This window comes from Poecilia formosa, unplaced genomic scaffold (assembly GCF_000485575.1).
Source record: "Poecilia formosa unplaced genomic scaffold, Poecilia_formosa-5.1.2 Scaffold93, whole genome shotgun sequence".
Taxonomy (NCBI): Eukaryota; Metazoa; Chordata; class Actinopteri; order Cyprinodontiformes; family Poeciliidae; genus Poecilia; species Poecilia formosa.
In genome coordinates, this window is record NW_006800032.1 from 1,499,303 (window position 1) to 1,524,880 (window position 25,578).

General features: G+C 40.6%; 1 protein-coding gene across 1 annotated transcript in view; it reads right to left on the reverse strand.

Moving 5' to 3' along the window:
• The window catches only part of cxadr (CXADR Ig-like cell adhesion molecule), a 53,402-nt gene that overhangs the window by 4,316 nt on the left and 23,508 nt on the right, over positions 1–25,578 (reverse strand). Inside the window, exons 2-6 of the mRNA XM_007557986.2 lie at positions 12,785–12,954; positions 6,949–7,153; positions 1,840–1,995; positions 1,622–1,744; positions 360–498 (exon numbers count right to left, since the gene is read on the reverse strand). Coding sequence (XP_007558048.1) covers positions 360–498; positions 1,622–1,744; positions 1,840–1,995; positions 6,949–7,153; positions 12,785–12,954 — 793 coding nt within the window. The remainder of the gene's footprint in view (positions 1–359; positions 499–1,621; positions 1,745–1,839; positions 1,996–6,948; positions 7,154–12,784; positions 12,955–25,578) is intronic.

Here is a 25,578-nt window from a genome sequence, read left to right on the forward strand (position 1 = left end):
AGTCATCTCAATAACCAGGAGTACTTAAGGTTGTCAGAAGTGGAAAATCAAGATAAAAATAGGAATAAAAATTGTCCATTGTGAGTTGGGCTCAACTAGCAAAAAGAGTCTAACTGTATTTTATTTAATTTCAGTGGAAACACATTTGTTGTGGGAAGGACTCGGGTTTGTTTGAGATGTTTTCTAAAAACCACATATCCTCTCCCTTCCACAGTTACATGCCGATTTGTGGTGGCCTATCACTTTAAATCCCAGTGGAATACACTAAACTTCACTTTTACAAGGAACTGGGCCGTTCCCCCAGTTCAAATTAAAGCCCATCTGGGAGCCAAACCTCCAGGGCGTTTTGGATACCGTACTTGATCTCGTTGCAGATTTCCTTCTCGTACTTCTTGTTCTTGCGAGCGCGGAAGAAGCAGTAGAGGATGATGGCGAGAAGGAGCAGGATCAGGAGAACGGCTATGATGGATCCTGCGAGGATGCCTCCAGTGTTGTGTGCTGGGCGACACAAGAAGAAGAGTTTTTAAAAAGTCATGTACAAGTAATTTGGTAAAAATTTATAATTTCTTTTTTTTTAAAGTATTTTTTCCTCTTCAAATTTAAAAATAAAAAACAATACCAATAAATTTTTCGTAAACTGCTTTCCATTAGTGGTATTTACCAAAGCATCAAATTGCAACAAATCATTAAATTTCAATTTATTTTCCTTCCACTCAGAATAACAGCACCACTAGAGGCACGCAATTATTTTTGTACCGACATCGTTTCCTGTACGTGAACTTTGATCTTCTGGTTCTCAAGTGCATTAAGTTTTAAATTAAGGTAAAACTCTCCAAGTACACGCAAACCTTTCACCACAGAATTTGTATTTGATTTCCTCGATTTAAAAGAAAGTGCACTTTCTTGTAATTAGAGGGTCAATGCTCTGATAAACCTTTTGCCTTATTAAAAGAGAAGTCCTTCATAAAGAAGCTTAAAACGCTTAAAAAGTCCTTTGTCTTCAGCTTCCGCTGCATTTTGTTATGCTACAAGTAAGATTTATGGTGCAGTGTTGTGAAGTGGAAGAAAAAAAAGCATTAAAGATTTATAGATTTTAAATACAAATGTACTGAAATTCAGAAAAGTGTGGCGTACTTTCCTATTTAAACCCCTTTACTCTGAAGTTCCTAAATAAAATCCAAAGCAACTAACACATTCAGAAGAATCTTAATGGGTAGAGTCCTCAGTTTATCTGTGTTACATCTGAAAACTATTTAATCCTGTCCCTCTCATTGCTTTATGCTAGTTTATTACAGGAATCTGCAACCTACATAGTACAAAGAGCCATTTTGTCCTCACTCCAGCTAAATAAACTAGAGCCAAAAATGTTTCATGATCTTTTGAATAAAGACTGAAAAAATATAATTCATGCTTTCATTTGTTAAAAGAATAAGCCATTAGAACTAAGACGGTCTTAAATATAATTGTCCCGGTTATACACTGTGAATTAAAGGTGATCTAAACAATCTTACGTCGATGATTCCAAGATGTTTACTCCGTGGACAGATAAGAAAAAGTTTAAAGGGGTGTGAAAACCTTGCTGAGCCACTGTCTGTGGACACAAAGTTAAAGGGGAACCTACGTGGGGTCACATGGAGGTAGAGGACGCACTCCTCTGAGCCAACGCGGTTGCTAGCCACGCAGCGGTAGCTACCGGATGCACTGGTAGAAACGTTCTTCACATTGATGGTTCCTGCCACGGGGTCTGAGTAGGAACCAAAAGCACAACATCCAACCGATTACAGATGAAAACCAAAGCGGAGCGGTGACTGATGGTCGGCTGGTGAGAATGTGAAATACCCATCACAGAAGAAGAAGGCAGCAGCTTGCTGTCACTGGTTTTCTCCCATTTGTACTGCATCGGCTTGGTTCCCTCGGTAGTTGAGCATCTCATCACAATGTCTTTGCCTTCCTCCAGGGTACCTTCGGTAGTACACTTTGGCTTTGATGGCCGCACTGCAAAAAAAGAAGGAAAAACAACAAACACATCCAGATTAGGATGAGGCAAGTCTGTTTCTCAGTTTTCCATGCTGCGTGTGCTCTGCAAAAAACGCAAAATCTTACCAAGCCATCTCTGTGATGTTTCTAGCGCAAATATCTTAGGACTGTTGAAATAAGTCAAAACTAACTTACAAGTAACTTTTCAGCAAGATATGGAAGCATTTTGTAGAGGAATGAAAACACAAAACTCCATTCTTTCATCTGCTTTTAAAAGAGCCCTGCTAAATTATTTCATTACATAAAGTGTTATAATCGTATATTTATCATATGCTATGCTACTAATACTATATTAAGTGTGTGTAACTGCTTTTATAATAAATGTTTGTTTTTTGTGGACTCCAGGAAGAGTAATGGCTAATGGGGATCCAAATAAGCTAAACTAAACAATCAAAATAAACTAATTCCTTAATACTGATGAAAAAGTATAAGTTCCACCAAGAGATTATTTTATCTATAACATGGGGAAAAATGTCTTGTTATAAATGAAAAAAAAAAATTTGCCAGTGGAACAAATTAAGGAATTATTGACCTAAAACCAGCTCCTATATCTTGCTGAAGTTTCTTGTAAGCTCGCTTTGTCTTATTTCAAAAATACTGGGATATTTGGGGTAGACAACCAGAAACGCTTGGTGAGATTTTGTGTTTTTGCAGTGTGCGATATGTGTATGAGCTCCTCCGGTTTTAAAACTCAACTCCCCCTTCTGGCTCAAACAGCAGTCATCCGCTGAACGAAAGCAGTAATCAGAGAAATTGATACAGCTGCCATCGTTACAGGGAGCCGCCACTCAGGATAATCGCCACGAACGAGTGGCGAGAGAGCTGTGAACGTCTGGGAGTCCAAATGCACGTGAATATGCCGCTCGGCAGAAACGATACGGGGCCGCCGCTGTGTGCGCGCGTGAAATCAGTGCAGAAGAATGCGAGCAGTCGGGTCACAGCATAGCCAGGATATGAGATGGGGGAGGTCTAAAGCAAACACGGCTCCAAATTAAAAACAGGCCGGCAGGAGGGGAGGTACGTGGGCCAGCAAAGCAAAGAAAGGGACTCTGATGTTGTTTGGACAGAGTGAATCTGAGGCTAAGGTCTGCGCTCGACAAACACTGACAGAGCAGTGACATCATGGCATCAGGAACAAAAACCCCGTTTAGCAGCGGGGGCTGCTGGGAGGGCAGCCAGGTGCCAGTAGGGAGGGGCCAGCTTAGCAGACATAAGCATAAGGATTAACAGGACGCTGACAGCACTGACTGCTCTTATCAATCTAATAAACACAAGCAAGGGGAAGGACACAGGGCGACAGTTCAAAAATGAGGTGAGCGGCCACGGGCAGATGGCAACGGAGCTACGCGTCTCCTCCCTGCGTGCGGCCGCCGCCGTGTTCCGCCCACGCGTGCGCGAGCGCATCGCGCTGTAAATGTCAGGGAGCTATGACATTTTGAACGCGCCTTTTAAAAGGTGAAAGTCAACCCAACACATCTGCGGGGCCGCGGTGCGTGGCTCCCTATGTCGGGCCGGCCGTCCGAGGAACAGATTTATTTGCTGGGGAGATGAGGTCAAAGAGGAAGGTCGACGGAGTCGGCAGCGGCAAGCGGCGACCCGGCTCTGAGGAAATTTATGAGATGCCCACCGAGATAAGAGAGGCATTACTGCTGAGGAGAACATGGTGACAAACGGTGGTGACTGGATAGAAAAATAAAATGTGAGGAACTAATAGGGATTTCAAAGAACTGGGATTTCTTTGTTTTAATAGATAACTTATCAAAGTGTCTGGAAATCACATGTGGTGCACCCCAAGGCCCAATCATTGGACACCTCCCATTTAATATCAACATGCTCCCACTAACTCATGTCACAACAAGAAATATAATTAGTTACCATAGCTACGCAGATGATACGCGACTCTACATTATGATATCACCATTTGACTCTGAACAGATAAATGTGTGAAGGTGCCATAACTTTTTCCAGCTAAACAGAAACAAAACCGAAGTTACTATCTTTGGACCTAAAGCGGCAAACACCTTCAGTTATTACAGCTAGAAACTGGAGATCAGGCCCAAACTGTGGGTGTGGTGATGAACTCAGACCCGTCCCTTGAGAGCCACATAAAGACAGCTCAGGATATGGCTTGCTTGTGTCTTTTTCAGCAACAAGAATCTCTTTTGTTGTATTGTGCCATGTTTATTAAATGGGTGTGGATTTGAGTTTAGTAAAAGCCATTGGATGTTTTTGGTCCCCTATTACTAAAAAATGGAATAAAACTGAAAACAAAGTGTTTGAGGAGCTGCTGACATGCAGAGCTGCTGGAAGCTCTCCTTCTGTTAACTTCAACGTCCTGCCCCCTTTACCTGACTTACACTGTGTGCACTATAGTGTGTGTGTGTGTGTGTGTGTGTGTGTGTGTGTGTGTGTGTTAAAGGGATGAACACCAAATGCACTTGATGAATGTTTACCTGTGTATACATGCATGACTACTCTCCTGTCAAGGTAAAAATGCAGAGCAGGCAACATGTCCCCACCTCTGCTTGTCAATGTTTCTTTGACCCTGGGGTCAACAGCTAGCAGCCTGTACGCTGCCATGGCCTCCAGCAATCAGCCATTATTATGCACACACATTTGTGCAGCTCAGCAGCCTCAGGCATAGATGTGCCTTACGTAGTTTAATTTAGTGCTTTTTATTTTAATATGTTTGCTTTTACCTCATTTGAATCTACTTGTACATGCTCTGAACCGTGAAAAGTGGGGGTTTATAATTTTTAAAGTTTACATTAAAGAAGTTGAATATCTATTTTTGTCTCATTTCAGAAAGCGAAACACGTATCATATTGGTTTATTACACACATAGTGGAATATTTCAAATCTGTTTTTCTTGTCGTTTTGCTGAAAAAGTCAGGAATATCAAACCTCATTTTCAACCTTATAACCAGTAAAAGGCCAAGAACATTAAGACAACAGAAGAATCATTAAAACAAAAATATCCATTCACTGGGAATAACAATGTATGCTTATTGTTAACACGAGGCATAAAAAGATTAGTGGTTATAATTGTGTAATCTAGGGTTGAAATCCTGCATCTATGTTTAAATCTCTAATTTTCAAGTAAGAAATGCTCTTTTCTTAAGCCGCCATCTTGTGCTTAGAATAATGAAAACTTCTTGCTGGGCTGATGGCAACACTCTTTAAACAGCCAAAAACGTAACGTAAATCAGCATCTTAAGGTTAATTCAAACTAGCAACAAGCCATAAAGTTACCAATGTTTCCATGTTCCTCCTGTTGGGGTTTGCCTTTAAATCTCCATGAGTCATAAAACGCTGTGTTAATGGTTTCTGAGTCAGCTGTAGCCACAATAAATGCTGAGATCACTTGTTGACATTCAGCTCCATCATTACTGACGAGCTCAGTGCCATAACAACGTCTGACGAACCTGTTTGTGTTCTCGGCACTCCCAGTTTTTTTATTTTTTTTTTTATACTATTTTAAGAGGAGCAGGAGCCATTTTCTAAAGCTTGTATTATATTTCGAGCGGAGGAAGTTTTCTTCTACCTGATTATTTCGTAACAGCAGCAGCTCACGTCACAACAGGGATTAGAGTTTCATATGCTGGCTGTTTGTCCCGTATGCAAATGGAGCGCGAGTTTCGGGAGGCGATTCACTTTCGACATCATTTAACTGGTTGACTGATCAGCAAGGCCACAGAGTGCGAGTGTGTGTGAGTGTGTGTTTGCCTAGGGACTAAATCATCTGACTTATACAACTATGATGTGTCATCCAGTTCCGTCTGTGGATGAAAAGCGGAGAGCGTAGTCTTTACTTCCTGTTGGCTGCCCAGTGAAAAACAAAATGACTCTGCATACAGAAAACGATCAGTCATATTACATTATTTGCAATACGACACATTAGAAATACAATAATTTTCAATTAAAGCTTCAGATTTATATATATGCATATATAATAACTGCAAATGTGTTTTGTGTGCTGTGTCTTGAGTTTTGTAAATGCCAGGTAAGAAGTAAGTAAGTAAGAGTTTGTTCTTAGTTCACCTGGTTAAATAAAAGTTAAAAATAACGATAAGTGAATTAAATACAAAACCAACGCATTCTCACTGGTTTGGATTATTCGACAGACAGCTTTGAGACACAGAGCATGAGTGGACAATTTTTCTTTCATGGTACTTTGACTCTTATTTTGTTCCCAAAACAATTAGCTGGGATGACTATAAGGGGAGAAAAAAAGAATCTATGAAAATATCCTGAGAAATTTCAAAAACAATTGTGCAATTTTGGCACACTAAATTTGATCAACTCTCCAAACCTTCTTAGCTTCACTGCTTTTCCATAAATTTTGGCGCAATAAATTGTCAGAGTTTGCCGGTTTGCTAGATGTTTTGCACAACAACTGCATGCTTTCAAAGGAACATTTGCATCACAAACTGCATTTTCTTAGAGAGAATATTTTTATTTATTTATTATTTTTACATTTGTCACTCTATGCCATTTTCATTTGCCGTCACTGAGTAATATGAGTGTTGATTTTTAGTTCTCTATAAAGTCTGAACCTCATTTTGAAAGCAGAACAATTCAAATAAACCTTGGAAGTCGCTGAGATGTATTAAATTCATTTTGGGCATAACATTTTCGAGGAGATGTCTGAAAAGACCCCCGAGGTTAAAAGGAAAGGAATTCAACTCATCTGGAAGAGCTCTTCCACTTTTGATGGAAAAGTGATTAAATGTCCAGCAGAAGCATTTGAAGATCCCACTATAAATAAAAACTTGTCTATTCAGTTTTCGTTTTTAAAAAACAGAAACTAGTTTGTTGTGTTATGATTCCTCCACATAGAAAGAATGAATGAAATGAGCGTGACATTCCTGGCCATGATGAATGCTTGCGAGGTGTTCGTATTGCTCTCACCCATGACAATCAGCTGCATCTTCTTGCTGGCGATTCCAGGAGCCTTCTTCACTTTGCACTGGTAGGTGCCCGTGTCTGTCGACTTCAGTCCGGTCAGATTGATGGAGGCGTCGCCGCTCTTCGGGTCGGGTGTGTTGAAGTGGACTCGACCCTTCATGGGCTCGTAATAATCCTCGTACACCCGGTCGCCCGAGTACAGAATAACCTGGACGCAGACAAAAAAATAAAAATAAAAATAAAAATCAACAATTAATAGCCGTGTGCTTTCCCATGTTTGACCAAGTTTCCTTTTATTTATTTTACATTTACTGTTATGCTCCTACTTACACTGACTGAACAAATTAAAGTTGTGTTGTTTTAACATGTTTGACCAAGGTTGTGAAGATCTTGGTGTGTTCAAGTGTGAAGGACTGGTGCAGAGTTGGCAAATAAATTTGAAATTTAGTACAGACATGTCTGTGTTTAAAGAAAGAAAAGTTTCAAATCAATTCAGTACTGTTTTTGTCCTTGTGCAAGGAAGCACAACAACATTTTTAATTTATGCAACAAATTCCTTGCTTGTTACATACAGAGTTTAACCTTAGAGTGCTCCTCAACCCGCCACTCTGTGTCATTATGCTCTTTCTCTGCTCAAGTAAAGTGAAAGTGGGACAAACAAAGCCACCACAGTGGAGAAAAACCAACACCCAGAGTCAACAAAGCACACACACACACACTCACACACACACAAGGCCAGGTGGAGCTAATAAGAATCCTGCTACAGTGATGGCGGAGGAAGAAGACATCATCAAAATAAGGGGAAAGGAGAGCACATAATGAAAAGAGCTCCCATTCCCTTTTCCAGACACCATAATATTCTTGCAAATCTCCATGGAGACGGTGATCAACAAGGTTTTCTGTGCCACTATCGGCGGAGCAGCAACACCCCTGAGTGAGGAGCATGAAGAATCAGGATGATGAATCTATGATGGAAGTCTGAAGCAAACAAGGACAGAAACATTCCTCTACGCAAACACACAGCACTGAGACAGTCGCAAGCAATACTCCGGTAACAACTAGAACTTATACATATATATGTATATATATATATATATATATTATGTGTGTGTGTGTGTGTGTGTAGAAACTCATTTCCAACAGAATCGGGAACAACAGCGCTGCCTTTGTTTCCTCCAGTTGGCAGCTTCACACAGACAGACAAGCAGCACCTGCTGAATACAGGAACGCTGGCTGATGTTCACTGCACTGAGCTGCTTTCAGCACCATCAAACTAGCCGTGTGTGTGTGTGTGTGTGTGTGTGCGTGTGTGTGTGTTGTATGACTGAGATAAAGTGGAGAGTTTCCACGAATCTCTCTCCTTCAAAACAACTCCGCGGTGCCTGTGTCCTCTCAGTAAGGAGCTTACTGTATCACTCACTTCTCTTCCTTCTCAACTCTTTCAAACATAATTCAGTTTCTCTAAAGATCAGAATCTAAACACTTAGCAGGCCAGAGTTTATAACCTGCAGCTTAAGAAGGTAGGGTTTGTTTTAAGGATCCAAAGAAAAGAGAACTAAAGTGCCACAAGGCATGCTGGGCAGTGTATATGATACTATAATCCACGGATGATCCAAAATGTCCTTTGCTGACTGGAAGATTAATTTAATCAAGAGACACTTATTAAGCACATCCAATGTCCTGGGAATCCCTTTGCTTAGAAAAAAAGGGGGTTGCAGTGACATGAAACATAAGTTTCAGATCCAACATTCCACACTTATCCACATTCAGGTTTCTGGATTTTATTTTATTTTTTCTGCCGTTATTAAGAACACAAAATATCAACTTCTTTGAAAAGCTGGAACCTGCTGGATTTGGAAATGTTGTTAGAAAACTCCCCACCATTAACACAGTGGCTGATGTTTACAGTTAGCAATGCTAGCTGTGCTAATCATAGTCAAATCCAGTTTTACAGCAGCTTTTCTCTCACGCAGTGTGACATCACCTCCGCTCTCAATATAAATAGTTAATGACTCTCCACAGTAGCTGCGTTTCCGTTAACCTTAAAATTGCACCAATTGAAAATACGACACAGGTTTTTGTGGAAGGAAGCAGTGTTTGTTTTTTTTGTTTTTTTTTTGGCTGAACTGAAATTGGTGTATTTTTCACATGTCCAACAAGCGGATCTTAGTACCAGTGAAAAAGGTAAAGAAGACAACATGAAGTAGGAGGATGGTTGCACAGCTTTTTTTTGTTGTTGTTGCTGTTGTTGACAATTTAGAGCTGGCATCTCATGAGGTTTCAGCATCACAAAGTTCAGAAAAAATTTTGTGTCATTCAAATGTGTTGCGGTCTACGTTTCCACCCTAAATGATAGACGCTGAAAAATGAATAGATCTCACGTAACTGTTCACATCAGTCGCTGTCATGTTTGTTTTTTTCAATGACTTATTGTATAAAGAAACTTATTCACGGGATTTTCTTTGCATTTCTGGTTTAATCAAAAGGCTGCGATGGTGAAACTGTGTTTGTTTTTTTGGACATTAGCAGAATGTTGACGAAGATTTGCACACATTCATAATGGAAACGCATCTTAGAAAAAATATTCTTAAATCCAAGTAATCAAAAACTGGTATCGGAAGATCAAAGATTTACAAAGACCAGCGTTTTTAAATCAGTGCATCTTTCATTAAATAGAGTAGCTTAACTAAATCATTACTTTGCTCTGAATTCTGAAACTGTTAATAGAAAACTGGTTTGGTCCTTGTCTGTGCAAAAATAAATTATTTCTCATCTTTCTTTTCTTAAAGCTATTGCAGAAATTTAGTTTTTAAGTTAGAACTTCCACTAGTGACAACTGCTTACTTGCTACAGCAACACTAGTTTCCAAAGTATCAGGCCAACAGTTCCTGGAACGAGCGTGACTCATTTTGTACACTTCAACCATTAAAGCAGGTAATTCTGTTAAAATTCCACATTGCTCTCAGGGGAGGAAAGCAGATCCCAGTAACTTTACTGGGACAGCAAACCCAGCAGGAATAACAGTTACGTGAGACAAGAGCACAAAAGAAAGGAAATGAAAACGGCCCAAGGTGAGTTGGATGAGGTCTCCCACCAGCTTAGCCCCTTCGTGAGCAAACAGATGGGAGTGCTTACACACGCAGACACCTCCAGCTCCCAAAACTGCACAGCAACCTTGAGAGTCTGGGAAAAAGGAACACGAAACAGGGCAATGAGGAGGCAAGCGAGCCAAGTCAGGGTCAGGACGGCAGAGCGCCGCAGCTCATAACCGGTAGCAACCGACCGCCGGTCAGCACGACCCTTCCCTGTCAACAGACAACACGGCAGAGTGTTATTAGCTCAACCTTGGTTTCACCGGCTACGCTTTAGGATGACATCACCGTGTGTGACGCGTCAGCGATGAGAGTTAAAGGCGGAGGTGGGGCTTATTTGAGAGGCAAAGCAGAGCGCCGTTTTACCTGTGTACTGCAAACACACTCAGGGAGAGCAACGTTTCATTATCTCTCCCCCCCACCGAGGCTCTTCATTTGAATGAGTCAGGCTGCAGGCCTGGAAGTTCACATCTCTGCTTCTGATTAGACTCAAGGTTAACAGATTAACTTCTATGGAAAAAAAAAAACACACACACACACACACACACGGCCCTTGGCATGCGCAAACAATGTCCTTTCCCCCCCTAAACTCCTAAAATCCTTCAACTCGTCCACTATTTCCCACCAGCAAACAAAAAACTTTGACTACTTTTCAGAAATATGTGTGACTTTTTTTTTTTAACAAGTCACCGTTTCAAAAAAATGCTAACATAGTATTCATATAATTTAAATTTATTCCATGGGATATACTTTGTATAGTAGTTTCCTACTGATCTTGACTGTATTTTTGCCTGAAAAGTCACCACATGTTAGATTATGAATCTTTCACCATCTCGATTCGATTCTGATTTTTGAGTTCAAAAACTGATTTTCAATTCACAACAATCATTCATAATGATTGCTGCTTTAATCTACATGTGTAAAAAGGATCCGGTGACTCTAGCCTGGTCTGCTGTGTAAGGCAGAATGTCTAATGGGGACGTCGAAGTCTTTTTTCCACATTAATGCCATTTAAATGGAATCTGTGCGTAGATTACTCTCTCCCTGCATTCTCCATTTTGCTTTTATGAAGCAGTCAGGTAGAGAGCGCCGCACATTTATGCAGACAGCTTCCTTTGTGCACAACGACGTAGTCATTTCCATACATGAGGTTTTTAAGTCATTTGGCATCTTTGTAGTCATCTGGCAAAGAATCGGGAAAAAAAATTATACAATTCCTCACTACATCAAATAAATGCATCTGAATGTTCCTCAAATGGGCTGGTTTTTGCCAGACTAGCTACATTGCAGAGACTGTTGTGGACTGCCCATGTGCAGACATGACGGGGTGAGCGGGTGTGTTGGTCAGCGCTTTGTCATGGCAGTGAGAAAGGACACAGTGGCTGATTTTCATGCCTTTATGGAGGAAGATAAGATCTGTGGATCAGATTATTTAACTATTGTCAGATCTCCCAAAATTAAGGAAATTGAGCCGATTTATCAGCGCACCCTTACAACTTCACACCTCCCTCATTTTTCCTCAACTTACAAAAAAAAAAGAAGATATATTAGGTAATATGTATATTTCTGGAAACTGCATCAGTCTGCATATCAAACTCAAAAGTAAAATAAATGCTCAAAAATACAATTAGAACAATGATTATGTTACATTATGTGGACCTGGAAACCACGGCAACTTCACTCAAAGTTGCAGTAACGTGAGAGTCTGATAGTGGGCCGTGTGTGGCTGCTGTCGCCATGGTGGGAAACATTCAGGACAGATCCTCCCTTTAGCGAGTCCGCGGCCAGGCAGTGAGAAAAAAATGCAAATGACTGCTGGTGCCAGAATCCCAGGCATCTCTCACTCCATCCGACAAAAGCCCCACGAATTAGCTCCGGCTCACCAGCCACAAAAAGATACCGATATATGCGATATTGTAGGCAAGCCCACATGTTGTAGCAAACTGCCCTGCTGAGTCCAGCCTGGATTTAATGTGAGCAAAGGTTCATCCTGGTTCCTGAGCATCTGGGAGCCTCTGGCTATAAACTTTCGCTCTCCTTTCATTGTCTGACACAGCAGCACATTGGCCTAATTCTGCAGATCCCCGTCATATATACTAAAACAGCCACTTGGAATTAATGTGCCACTAATTGCGAAGAATTTAGTCCGTGCGTGATTATGTGTCGGTTAAAGGCTACTAGAATGTGTGGGACTCTAACAGGTCAAGGAGAACAAATGTGTTCCCCGAGAGATGTCGGAAATATTTAAATTCTCGGGAACATACGGCGCGTGAAACGATACTTAAAAACAATAAGCCTCAGTATCGTCGAGGACAAAAAAAAAAAAGGAAGGTAAATCCTAAGTAGAAAGGATCAGTTCAAATCAGAAGCCAGTGAACAGAGGAGGATTTAGGTCTCTTTAGTTAGAGCGGGGCTTGTTGGGTCATGGGACAGAGCGGGCAGCGTTATTAACAGAGGTACCTAATGACGACGTACTGACCCATTTCTGACTAACGAGAATTAAAGAATTTTGGAGGGAAAAACAGTCACTAAGGCCACAGGAGAAAGGGAGAGAAGAAAGGGCTTAGAGAAAAAGAAAACCTCAGTCTAAATGTCCTATAGGTATGTAATGGTTTAAACACAATGAAGAACCTTTAAATAAACTGTGCTCTATTTTATTCAACAAGAAAGAAATGACGGCAGAAATATCAAGAACTCCACCAAAGAAAAATAAAGAGCTCAAAACAAAAAAACACGCGCTCACATACCACTTGGTCGTTAATTTGGTTGTCGGAGGCCAACAAACTCCATTCTATGTCCAGAGGTCCAGAGTCTGAGGAGGTCAGGGAGAACTGGCAGTCCAGCTTCACGCTCTGCCCGCTGGCCTTCTCCAGAGGCGCCGTCGGACTCGATGTGATCTCTAAAGCCGAGACCAGGCCTGGACAGAGAGGGATGAAGAGCGTCAGAGTCAGAGCTGTAACATGTCCAGCAATAAACTTAGCAATATTTCACCTAACATGTGAAATACTGGATACTCTCCTCCGCCTGGGATGAGTTTTATCTTATACCATAGTAGGGTTGTAGTGATGGAGGCTGCTTTACTCCATAAAACATTATATATCTCTGTATCATTGCAAACAGATGCCTTGTTGACATCAGCCTGATTTATTAAAGCTACTATAAACACAGTTTATGAGCCCTTCATGGTCATAATCAGTGGATCACTGGTCCACAGCACCGGAAAAAAAAGGACTCGGACCTAACTTTTAGGGTAAGATTTATTCATTACTATTCAGAGTAAAAGAAGGACGTTATTTAACAACGGAGTTGATAGTCCGGTACATTTGGTTCGATCGGGAACCAAAAGTTGCAACGTACTCCATTTTCTGCCAGTGAGGTTTGCCAAACAAACCAAACCCTTTGGGAAACCAGTTGTTTTAGTTTGGATTAATTATGGCTTCCCTTTCATTGTCACTGTAGAAAATGAAAGAATTACAAAGTTTTCCCCCCATTATTAAAGTCTATGCCCCCAAACCTTATCTGATTTGTACAAATGATAAACTGAAGTCAGTCAGCTGATGGATTTATAGGCAGAAGATGAGAGTTCCTCATTTTGATGCATACAAAAACAGATTTGTTTTTTGGAAAGAAGTTGACCTGCTGATAAGGGGAAAATGATCAAGTTCTCATCCCTGGCTGAGTAATAGGTACATCTCTGTAATTATATCCACCAGAATATAATTCAGAAAATAAATAACTACGCAGTAAAAAAAAAAAAAAAAACAGGAATAAACGATGACACAATGAGAAACTGGTTGGTTAAAAATGACAAGAAGCTGCTGATATTCTTCTCCAGATACAGAATGGGTTAAAATATCTCGTTCTATAGGAGATTTCAGCTGTGACAGAAACGCAGCCCATAGAGAATAGGGCTGTCACACGCTGTCATAATGTGTTAAGATCCGTTTGACAACCTCCCACATACTAATAAATAAATAGGGTCGGGGGGGATTTCTTTAAGTACAAACCTATAATAAAACCGTTCTGTTGATATGAAAAGCTCTCTGTGTAATAAAAAAATAAAAAAAAACATGGGATTTTCCTTTGGCTAGATCAGCGTTACATTTAGGTGCCTCCCCACTGATGGAAAGAGTCTACCGTCGTGTGAAAAGACAATCAGGGAAACAGGAAGAGGAAATTTTATATTCCTTTATGGGAATTATATCAGTTGCAGAAGGTCTCAAATGACAATATCATCATTTATCACAATAATTTCTGGGACAGTTTCTTCTTCTTTTATGCTTCTCATAAGCTTTTCATGTTTGCCTATGAAAAGGACGATCATGCTATTCATAGGCAAACAAATGCCACATGCTTTACATTACATTACATATAGAGATGCACGATCAGATATTAGTATCTGCATCAGATATTGTACATCGGGTATCGGTTATAATGTCCCCGATCCATAAGGGCAGATCTATTCAGTCCAGTTCTATGCTTCATGCTCTGAGCAACGCAACGCTTTATTGGTTATTTTACATTATATTTAGAATTCCTTGTTGCACTTTAGAAACCATTTGGAAGAAAGTTAGCTGCAGTTTATTTTTACACGTTTGAGACAGTCGATCTATTTTTTTTTCCTGTCAGTTTCTTTATTTTACACTGGCTCTTATACTCCTAATAATACTGACTGAATAAATTTGTGTTTCACCAAGTTTATGAAGTTATTGGTGTATTACAGTGTGCTTTACTGGTATAGAGTTATCAAACAAATTTGTAGTCCAGATCATTTATGTCTAAGTTTTAAAAAAATACATGTTTTAAATTAATTCAGCGTCGTTTTTCTGTACTGGATTGATACGGGTCGACACCAAACCTCAGTATCGTATTGGAAGTGAATAATGTGGATTAGTGCTCTACTATTTTTTATTTTACCACAGTCCTAGACTGTAAGTCAATCCATCATTCTTGATGAAGAAGCTGAAAGGATAAGGATCATTTTACTGATGAAAATTTGGGCTCACAGGAAACAGAGTAGCAGATTTATCTCTATCTGCTCCATTTCAACTCCAGAACCGTACCCACCCTCTGCGCATCGACACACAACTAAATGAGATGCACAACATGAAGCAATCCCAGTCACATCCACTAAAGCTGAATTTCAGAGCCTGTAAGCGTGTGACACGGTGGTTTCATTTTCCGACTGCCGGAGCTGCAGCTGGTCGTTTGAGCCCACAGATTCTGACAGACGCCCTTGACTGGGGAGTGATCCATCGCCTTCAGCGGGGGCTAGGGAATGGAGGAGTAAAATGGAGAAGAAAAAAACCCAAACAGATATGTGTCTATCAATGTCAAAACGGATATTCGGCTTGTCATCCTCATGAAGGAAAGCTGTGTCAATTCATCACGCGCTATGAGGAGCTGGGGCGTTATTCACAGTTGCTGCAAAGCAGAGAAGATTGTATTGTGAGGGAAGAAGAAGAACGCGTTCGGCTGGAACAGTTGACTATAGTGATTGATTTCTGGCAGGCAATAAAAGGCACAGTCTGATGTATCTGTTAAATCTATGACACCCCAGGTTCATAAACTATTTGTCTAGGTTGCAGCTCAGCTTCATTCAGAAACTAAAAACTGAAAAAGTCTGCAGCTTTGGAAAATCACACATCAAAAATCACGCTTTGCTAACTTAGGAACTCAAATAACTACATTACTTTGTAAAAGTATCTCTTAGTGTCCCTTAGAATTTTTTTTAATATTAAATCAAATGTGAGCAACAAGCACAAAGTACAATAGAAGATGAAGCAAGCCTTGTAGAATCACTGTCGCTGTAATTACTCTCAGGTAATTATCAACAGGTGGACGACTAATAATTAGATGACAATTCTAAAAAAAAAAAAAATTTCTCACAACAAATGCTACTGAAGTTTACTCAAGCATCACTCACAAGTATACGCACGTCAAGAAAATGTAAAAAATACTAAAAAAAAAGAAAAAAAGAACATATTTAATTCCAAGAAAGTTTGTAATCTGCCGTCTTTAAAAACCACCAACAATAACAAAGCAACTACAGAAATCCAAACAAAACCATGACCGTCTTTAATCATCTAACCTACCACTGGGATCTTCTGGTAAAAACAGCAGCCATAATCAAACCTGTTGACATGCAAACAGAAAGTAGTTCAGGGTGTTAATCAGCAACTATCAGCAGCACTTTCTCTGTACCGTGTGAACCCTGCAGTATGTTCCTCAGACTGAGGCATAAACGATAAATGAAGTATGCAGCGGTGTGAGGCTGCTACATGTAATCATTAGTTTATTTAGGGTGAAAGCGATCACTACTTAGAGTAATGGCACCGGGGCAAAAGTAAACTGGCCTTCTAGCTTTAAGTGAATATAATGGATTGATAAGGGAGGCCATCATCTCAGTCCAAGGAAAACAAGGAAATGAAATGAAAAATGGATTGCTGGCAAACGCAGCCATGCACGCAAAGCAGACACTCATTTATTTCCGTGAGCCTGGTGTCTGTAGTTAAATTAAGAGGCATGCCAGTGTGTGTGTGTGTTTGTGCGTCTTTACTCTGCAGAGCAGGAGCCGGGCGGGCGGTGAGGTTGCAGGGCAGCGGGGGACGAGCCGCGTTGCCTAATTAAAAAGTTTGTTATAATAACTAATCCCATCTGGCTGGGTTTCTGCGAGTCGCCCACTGCCTCCAATCTCCATCCTACCGTGACGCAGCTCACCCAGCGCGATTACTGGGAGATCTGGAGTAAGCTCGAGGAATTCGGGGTCGGGCGGGTTGAGGGGCGGGTGTCAGCATTGCTCCAGTCTGCGCTCACTCAATCAGTGGCCTCTTCATCCCCTTCCTGCCAGTCCTCCTCCTCTTTAACACAATCGTGATTGTGGAGTGCGAGAGTCCCCTGGCCTCCGACTCTCCGCGGGCCTGCTGATTGTAACCCCGCCGCCCACCCCATCCACCTTTTTGTCGGCATACAATGGGGCGAGAAGCCCGTCTCCTGGCAACCGATCCCTCGGAGAAGGTTGCTGTGGCGCTGGAGGGGCGGCGTGACGCAGGGAGGGAAAGACAGAGGCAGGCGGCGAAGGAGTTGAGAAGCAACAGAGAGAAGTTAAGTAACTGATGAAAAGGCTCTGCAAGCGAACGTTACGTGTGTGACACACACATAGGGTGTGTGTGACGATACCAAATGTTGCTGGACGATAAGTTGCCCCAGAAATTTTTGCCGTAAGTTATAATACTGTCATTTTTAGTAAACTTTCAACTAATATCAGAATAATAACGGTATATTAGTGCAAGTACACTCTCAAAGACGTAAAAAAAATCTTTCATTTCTAAAAAAAAACAAAACAAAAAAAACATTTAACAGTGCAAGCGGAAAACATTTTAAATATCCAAAATAAATTAACAAAACAACCGAAACGGAATATGAAGAGCAAAAATTGAAATGATCGCACTTATTTCAATGTCTGTTGAGACAGGCACACAGTTACTTTTGTTTAAAACAGTTTCTCATTGGTCTGAGTAACATGGTTAGTATTGCACAATATCAGCATCAGTCTTTTCTACAAATGTCCTGTTTTAATGTAGTTGTGGTAATTCTAAACATCCCCCAGTCAGTTTGTTTTTACAGAGCAGGTTTGTTTCCATGCGCGGATCGTAGCTCCAGTTGAGTCGCAGCTGCTTTCCAGAGGTAATGATGAAAACCTACAGATGAGATGAGATGCTGAGATAACTGGCCTGCATTTCTCATCTGTCTTTCAGTACTTGAAAGTAGCTCAGTTTTTCCACTGATGTGTACACGGATTGCAAAGGTCGATTTCATCAGATGCAGATGAAGCCAGGAGTTTACAGACGGCAAATAAAAATACCTTTTCTTCTCCCTCGCTGTCTGAAGTTAAATCAGACCAAGTTTCTCTTGCTTTAGGTCAGTTGGAATTACCAACATTATTTCTATTAGCTAAATGCCACAATAATGAGAGAGAGAGAGAGAGAGAATATATCAGATTTGTTTCCTAATGTTTTCAAATTCATAATTTTACATATGTTTTCCCCAGTATTTGATAGCATTACAGATTCTCTCTAGGAATGAGATCAGAACATTGTGGAGGCCACACCAAAACATTGACTTTGCTGTCCATAGACAACTTTGGCTGTATGCTTGGGGTCATTGGAAGACCCATCTGAGCCCAGCCTTCAACTTCCTGGCTGATGTCTTTCGATATTATTTCCTCATGACCAGATCTATTTTATCAAGTCCATCAGTTCCTCCTGCTGCTGCGAAACAGCCCAGGAAGATGATACTGTAATCCCCATACTTCATGGTTCGGATGGTGTGAGAATCCCAGTTTTTCCTCCAAATGTAGCAATGCCAGTTTGTTACGGCTAAACAACCCCACTTTAGTTTCGTTACACATCTCCAGCATGTCTCCAAAAGTGAAGGTTTTTGTCCTTGTGTGCATTTTTAAATGGCAATTTTGCTACTTTTTGTTTGTTTTGGAGTCATGACTGATACAGAGCACATTCTCTGTGGACAATGACATTATCTTTTTTGTTTCATCACAAAAAAGATTAAACAAAAAGGTCTTTGGCTTCTGTTTTATTTTATTATATATATATATAGTTATTCAGCATGTGTAAATTTCTGGTTTCAACCATCAGTCTTAACTTTAAATTTTCCACATACAAAGCAAAGTCGTGTGCTTCAAGGAGTGGCTTCAGCTTGTACTATTAATAAGCCTTGCAGTTTGACAAGCCGACCTCTGTTAACCCAACGCCCAAGACCCTCGAAGCCCTGGCAGAGACCATGGTGGATGATAAGCTTCTCCTGAAGCTCAGAAAACCAACTCTTACCACCAGGAGATAAAGCCAGCAGCTATTTCAGGCTCACAAGGCAACAACAGTGACAGAAGAAGCTTGGCTAAGTGAAAGAGGTGAATTACACTGCGCTGGGATTTACTTCTATTTACCTTCCTCATGCTTTGCATCGCCTTAATCCTGTTAAAACTACGCATTTGGTCTACAGCGTGCTTCAGAGCCTCTGACAGCTTTAGTTCACAATCAGTCAACTTTGAAGTATTGCAGCCAATCAGCTGAAAATAGGGAAATGTATTATGACTGTAATGGAGGAGATGGTTCCAAGTAAAGAGACAGGCACACATTGAGGGCCATCTTTTATTTATTATCCAGTGAGAACAATATTCTTTTTAGGGTCTCCAACAAGTTTCACCAATTCAAATCTAAGACGTTTCAGGACCGTTTTAAGACATTTATGGGTGAAATTTAAGGTTTGCATCGCAACAAAAGTATATATTTTAAGTTTGTGTCGTTGTAAATGTTATTCTTAGATCAGTGCTGATGGTGAGACTGAAACATTTGCAAGACAAAAAAGTTCAGAGAGAAAGAAAATGCATAGAATGTAAGTGACTAGATAGTCCTATCATGACAAAATTCAAAATGTAATGTGTGTTTAACGTATTTAAGGCCAAACTACATTTTTGAAGTTAATTTAGGTCATTTTAAGGAATGTGTGAACCCCCTGTCTTGAGTCTATAAAACAAAAATCCTGAATAAATCTTGAAAAATAAAGTGCAGAGGAGAAACAATAACTAAGTTGAAACATAAACCACAGTGACAGAGTTTTGGATGCGCGACTCACATTTTTCTGGATCTGCAGCGATGTTGGAATGAACATTAGTGATTTATTACAGCAACCCTGCAGTCCGTGGGGCTGTGGAACGAGCAAATAACCCAGCGCAGCCAAACTCCAAATCAAACCTGGGCGAGCCAATCCCTCTCACCAACGCTGAGGCACATCAATTATTTCCGGCACAACAAAGGCTATCTCCTTAGCTCCATTGCCGGTGCGAAAGAGCGCTCTGAACGGCAGCCACGGCGCTCCCGCTGGAACCGTTCGATTTGAACGGGGTGGGTGCCCAGAGAGGGAGCTTGGCTGCCGTTTATTTAATGTAGCAGAGAGCTGGGACTGTTGAACCATACTGATTGCGTTATAATGCAGCCTGAAAGCTCCACTTGCCACACAGAGCAGCCATCAATCCCCCAGTGCCGAGGAGCTAAAGGCTGTTTTGACATAATTGAACATTAAATGGGAATGATGAATGACTGGCACTTTACACCGTTGCCTGAGTGTTTGACAGCTTTTAGTGCAGCCCCCCAGAGGATGTGGTTATTGCATGTCTGCAACATCCAATTTGAATTCGTAAACATCAATTCTAGCAGTAAAGCTAATGTCATTACTTAAAGGCTAATGAAATGCCTTGCTTACCAGAAAACCCTTCTACTCGGGTAGAAAGAAAGAAAGAAAGCCACTATGAGATACATTTTAGTTCATCTGGAATCCTGCCATACCAGTAGAAACATTTTTTAAAGTCATTAAACAACTGTGGGAATACAGCGAGGGAAGTAGAGGCAGAGGGAAGCGCAGTTATTTCATAATGAGTGATTCAGTTTTAATTACTGACCTCAGAGCTGACACGCCAAGCTACATTAAAAAAATAGAGCAGAATTTAATCAGTTATGGATTGCTTTAAAGATTCACAAACCAATAAAAGTTAAAGAAACGGGTGCAGGGTGTAAGTTTCATGCTTTTTTTAGGCATGAGGACATGATCCTGAAATCATAGGCGTCGGGACGGGGGGCCCAGGGGGCCATTGGCCCCCCACTTTACGGCCCTGCCCTGATTTATTTTTTTGTTTTGATTTTGGTTTTTTGTTGTTGTTGTTGTTGTCCAAAAGCCAAACAGCCATCACTGGCCATAAGTATCAATGGCCATTGATGGTTTTCAGGTCTCTGTTAGCTGTTGAAATTCATTTTTGTTTGTTAAATAACAAGCACATTAAAGTTTATTCATGGTGTTTCTCATGTTGGTTGTAATGCAAAAATATTGTCATCAGTCCGGCTGGTTATCTGTCCCACTCAGACATCTCTTTCTCACACAATTTGTGGAACAGCAAATAAAATCTGCGCTGCCTTTTGGTTTTAGACCCACAGCATCCAGATAGCGCTGCTGCGCCGTAACGTGATGATGCGCTGGAACCATTAGGTTGTCCTGCTGCTCTAAATTGGCATTGCTGGAGGATATTTGACATCTGTTTCATTATATTAGTAATCTTCCAAATATTTGACCAGTCGCCATTTTTGTCATATCTATCCATCTTCAACATTATTGTGCATATTTTGCACTTGCAATAAATCGGTGAGCACAGGGCGCCCACGGTTGTACGGCTGTATGCACTGTGCGGACCTTGAGATTTTCCTTTAAGTAAAAAATAGAGAAAACATAATTTTTTGGATCTTTTTTATTATCTAAACATCTTTAAAATTGCAGAGGTAAAAAAATATCTTTTGTGTCAAAACATCATGTACATGTTGGTCAGTTTACTTTTGTTTATTTGGCGGCTTGGCGCTTTTTCGGTGAGCTAAAAATTCTGATTATTTTCCACCAAATCTTTATGACCGCAGCACATTTAATAGCCAGCAATCAGTAAATCAGCAGCCAGATCGCAGCGTATGGTAGACCCGACAACTTTGTCCTGCAGGTGAGGGGAGATCACTTTAGGACAAATTGCGACAAACCAAGAGTTGATTGACAGGCGCCATCATGACACCTGAACAAGAGCCCTGACATTTAAAATGACAAAACACTTCATGTCCTCCCCCTCCTCAAAAATGAATCTGGCACTGTTGCCTGAAATCCCACACTAAGTCTTGGGTACAATTAAGCAAACTTTAGGTCCAACTAACAAGAAATGAGAAATACTTTAATTGGAATGCTGATGTCATCTTAGCTTTTACTCTTCGTATTCTTTGTTGATTAAATTACTGTGAAGGATAGAGGCTGACTTATTGTAGCACAGGCTGGACATAGTGTAGCCTAAACACTGGCAGGCTTTAAAGTTGTAATCCCAGCCTTTGACGGAACTGAGAATGATGGGGAAAAACTTTCAGTTTCTGAAAGAGGAAATATTTCAACCAGCGGTTTAAAGATATCCGTTTTTATGTTATGTTTTGGGTCTGCATTCTGTGTAATTAGAGAAAAACATAAGTCACAGGAACTTGACTGTGGGGAAAAAAGTGACTTTGTCCAGAAAATACAGTAAATGGCGGTCTTGGAAAATGGGAATAAAATAGTGATATTTATTTTGTCAGTAAAACACCACTACACCCAAACTCTGCCAGGTTTTGACGAATCCCCATCTCACCACTGTCCCCACCAACATCCCTAAAACAAACACCAAGCTTCTCTAAAGCCTTTTTAACAGTTTGATAACAATTCTACATCTCAAATGTGAGCTAACTTACATAAAAAGCTCCTTTTCCTCCAGGAATCTGCTGAAGCCAATGACCAGAGCTGGGGACAATGCGAGGGCTGGCTCTGCCACAGAGCTGATAGGCAAGGCGCCAGAGCCGTTAGCAGCTCCCAGATAACACGCTGATATCATCCTCAGGGGAAACAATGCTAAATGTGCCAATATTATCATATCAGGAGGAGGAAATAATTAAAATAGGACAAACTGTACATACTGAATGGGAGGTGTGTGAGCGAGACAGCAGAATGTCATGTTTCCATACACGCCAATGAAGATGTCACACAGAAACGGTTTTGGTCATGATAACGGGGGAATTAGAAACGAAAAACAGGCAGGAAATGCTAAAGCAGAATGAAAGGCTGGAGAAACGGTGCAAATGAGACAGCAGGTGATTTGTTTGTGATCTTAAAAGAAGAGATACACCGATCCGATATTAATATCTTTATCGGAACCGATACTGAAAAAAAAGTTCTACATCAGGTACCAGTGAGCATGTGCCCGATTCATAAAACCGCAGATATCTGTATCATAAATAAGTAAAAAATAATATCTAAATAGTCATGTTTTGAAAAAACAACCACTAAGCACGAATTAGACATACTTTTCATAAAGCCCACATTTATGTATTAAAATATATTTTTTAATTGGTCTGAGGTAATATTTTCATGTTTTCATTCGCTGTAAGCCGAAAATCGCATTCATAAACAGAAACAAAGGCTTTAAAACATCAGTGTGTGCGTTTGCTTAGTGAAATAAATGAACTTTTCAATAATAATAATCTAATGTATTAAATATGGCTGTAAAACAACTTGAATATTTCTGAAACTAACCAATCTGCAGCCATGAAAATGGAGAAAGAAGAATAAAATGGGGCTAAGAACACTTCAACCCAAACCGTTCATACTGTTGCCCTTTCATTAAATACCACACAGGGATTTAGTGAGCCTGTTAGACAAACAATGTCTAATAAATGCAGGTATTTGTCTTGTGAGCTTCCAGCAGTTTACTGTGAAGCAAAGAAGAAATGGAAACCACATGTCTCAGTGGGGTATAACAAAGGGGCGTCTCTGTTGCAACAAGGCAGCAATGTTGAAGCCTAGCCTATCTCCCCCCACCCCCAAACCAACCAACCCCTAAAACAAATAAAGCATCTGGATACAACCCAGACTCCCATCGGCGCCCCAGCCTTTGTGTGAGCCCCGGGGCAGAAAGCCAACCGTGATCCGGAGGCAACTTCACTGATCAAACACTCAAACGCACCGCAGCTACTTCATTCACACTCCTGGGTGTGTGGAATCCTGAAAAACTATTCTGAAAATGGTCAACAATTAGGCACAAATGTCATAGTAGAAGGTTTCTCCTTAAATAAGAGACAGTAAATTAAAGACTATTCTTGACGGGATGTCAACAGGAGAGCAGGTTCATCTTTTCAGTTTGGTAAGGCTTAAATATTTGACTGAAGTGTGTATATTGAAAGCTGTGAGAATGAACAGACTCTGGTCTGACTTGCTTTTCTCTGCGATAAGAAAATACTTCCTCATACCAGCTGAAACAAATCGCAGAACTTCTCTGCCAGGCTGATCTGCTCAACGCAGAGCGCTCATTTAGCTGCAAACATGCCTGAGATATCACAGAGACATGAAGACTGAGAGTTCACCGCCAGACCACTAAACGGATTAAGCTGCCAGTTGCAGCGCAGATTCAAGTGAACGCTCGGGCAGAAAGGGCTCCAGCTGAATTCCTGGGTTCCTCCCTTGTTCTTCCAGGCATCCATTCTCTGACCATTACTAAAGCCGCCGCATGACCGCATTCCCTTCCACATTGTTCCCTCCACTGATTCAGAAAAGAAAACATTTTGTAAAAACCACAAACATCAATATGTCTACTTGGATTTTCAGTAGCAAGTCGGCACAAAACAGCACAGTTATAAAGTGGGAGGAAGATGATTGAAGGTTTTCTACGCGATTTTTTAGAAATAGAACGTGTTGCATGCATGTTTATTAAGATAGCCTTTACTTTAATGCTAACAAATTGATACTTCACTTCAATAATGTCTGTGACCTTCTTGGACGCTGGTCAGAGTAGATTGGAAGATAAAAGATCAGGATGTCCTGATCAGCTATTGATATCGGAGATTGGTCCGGTATCAGCTAAAGAAAAAAAAAAAACAAAAAAAGGAATATATCGGCCTGTATCTACAATCTTAGATATAAGCATGCTGATAGAAATACTCCGCTCCAGCATTTAGTCCACCCCGGCATTTCTATCCGCAACACTCGTATCCCGGGTCACTGGTTAATAAGTAATGGGTCACTTCTCATACTTATTGTTTTTGACTATTCTGCTCTGTTTGAATAACAGTTTCTAACATTGCACATTACAAAATAAGTACAAAAATGCTTTGTGGTAAAATTGTATAGGGTCAATATCGATATCGGTCAGATTTTGCTGGTTGATGAATTGTTTTTATGAAGTTTATTTATGTGTTGGGTTGAGATAGTTACAGCCCAGACCTGAATCCAAAACTTAAAAATAAATCTTTACAGAGACTCTCCATCTAATCTGACTTTGCTGGAGCTTCATTACGCGCTCTGTTGTGTTGATACATCAAAATATCCCAGTAAAAAAAAAAAAAACATTAGATTGGAATTTGCAAAAATACAGAAATGTTCAAAAGGTTTTCATGCCTTTGCAAGGCACTGTACGTTTCATTCACAGCGTTCCTTAAAGCTATTTATGTTAATGAAGCGTTAAAGTGATTTGAAGAACTTAATAACTTGAAAAGGTCAACTCTATTAAGACATTACCAATGCTTATGCTACATTTGCATAGTAACCCACTTTCCATAGTGCAGAGACAAATATGGCTATCGGCCGAACTGGCCAGCAGGCAGACAATGACTCTGCTTTGCTCATGCCATTTTCTCTAGGTTCCAAGCTAAAATTAGACTCTCTGCCCTTAAGGACATTGCATAAAGGCAGACCTCTGGACACTGGAGGAATAAAGTCCTCTGTATGTTTTACTCCCAGAGCGTGCCATCAATAGTTGCCAACCAGTTGAACGTTGTGCATTTCATCAAACAAAATGTGGTCAAATTTTGCCTCGAGCAAAACTGAAACGTTGCCAAAGCACTTTGGAATAACCGCCGAAGAGTCAATATCTTTTTAAATGCATTTAAAACAAAAAAAATCGGCAGCAGTCAGAGGAGTCTGAATGAGG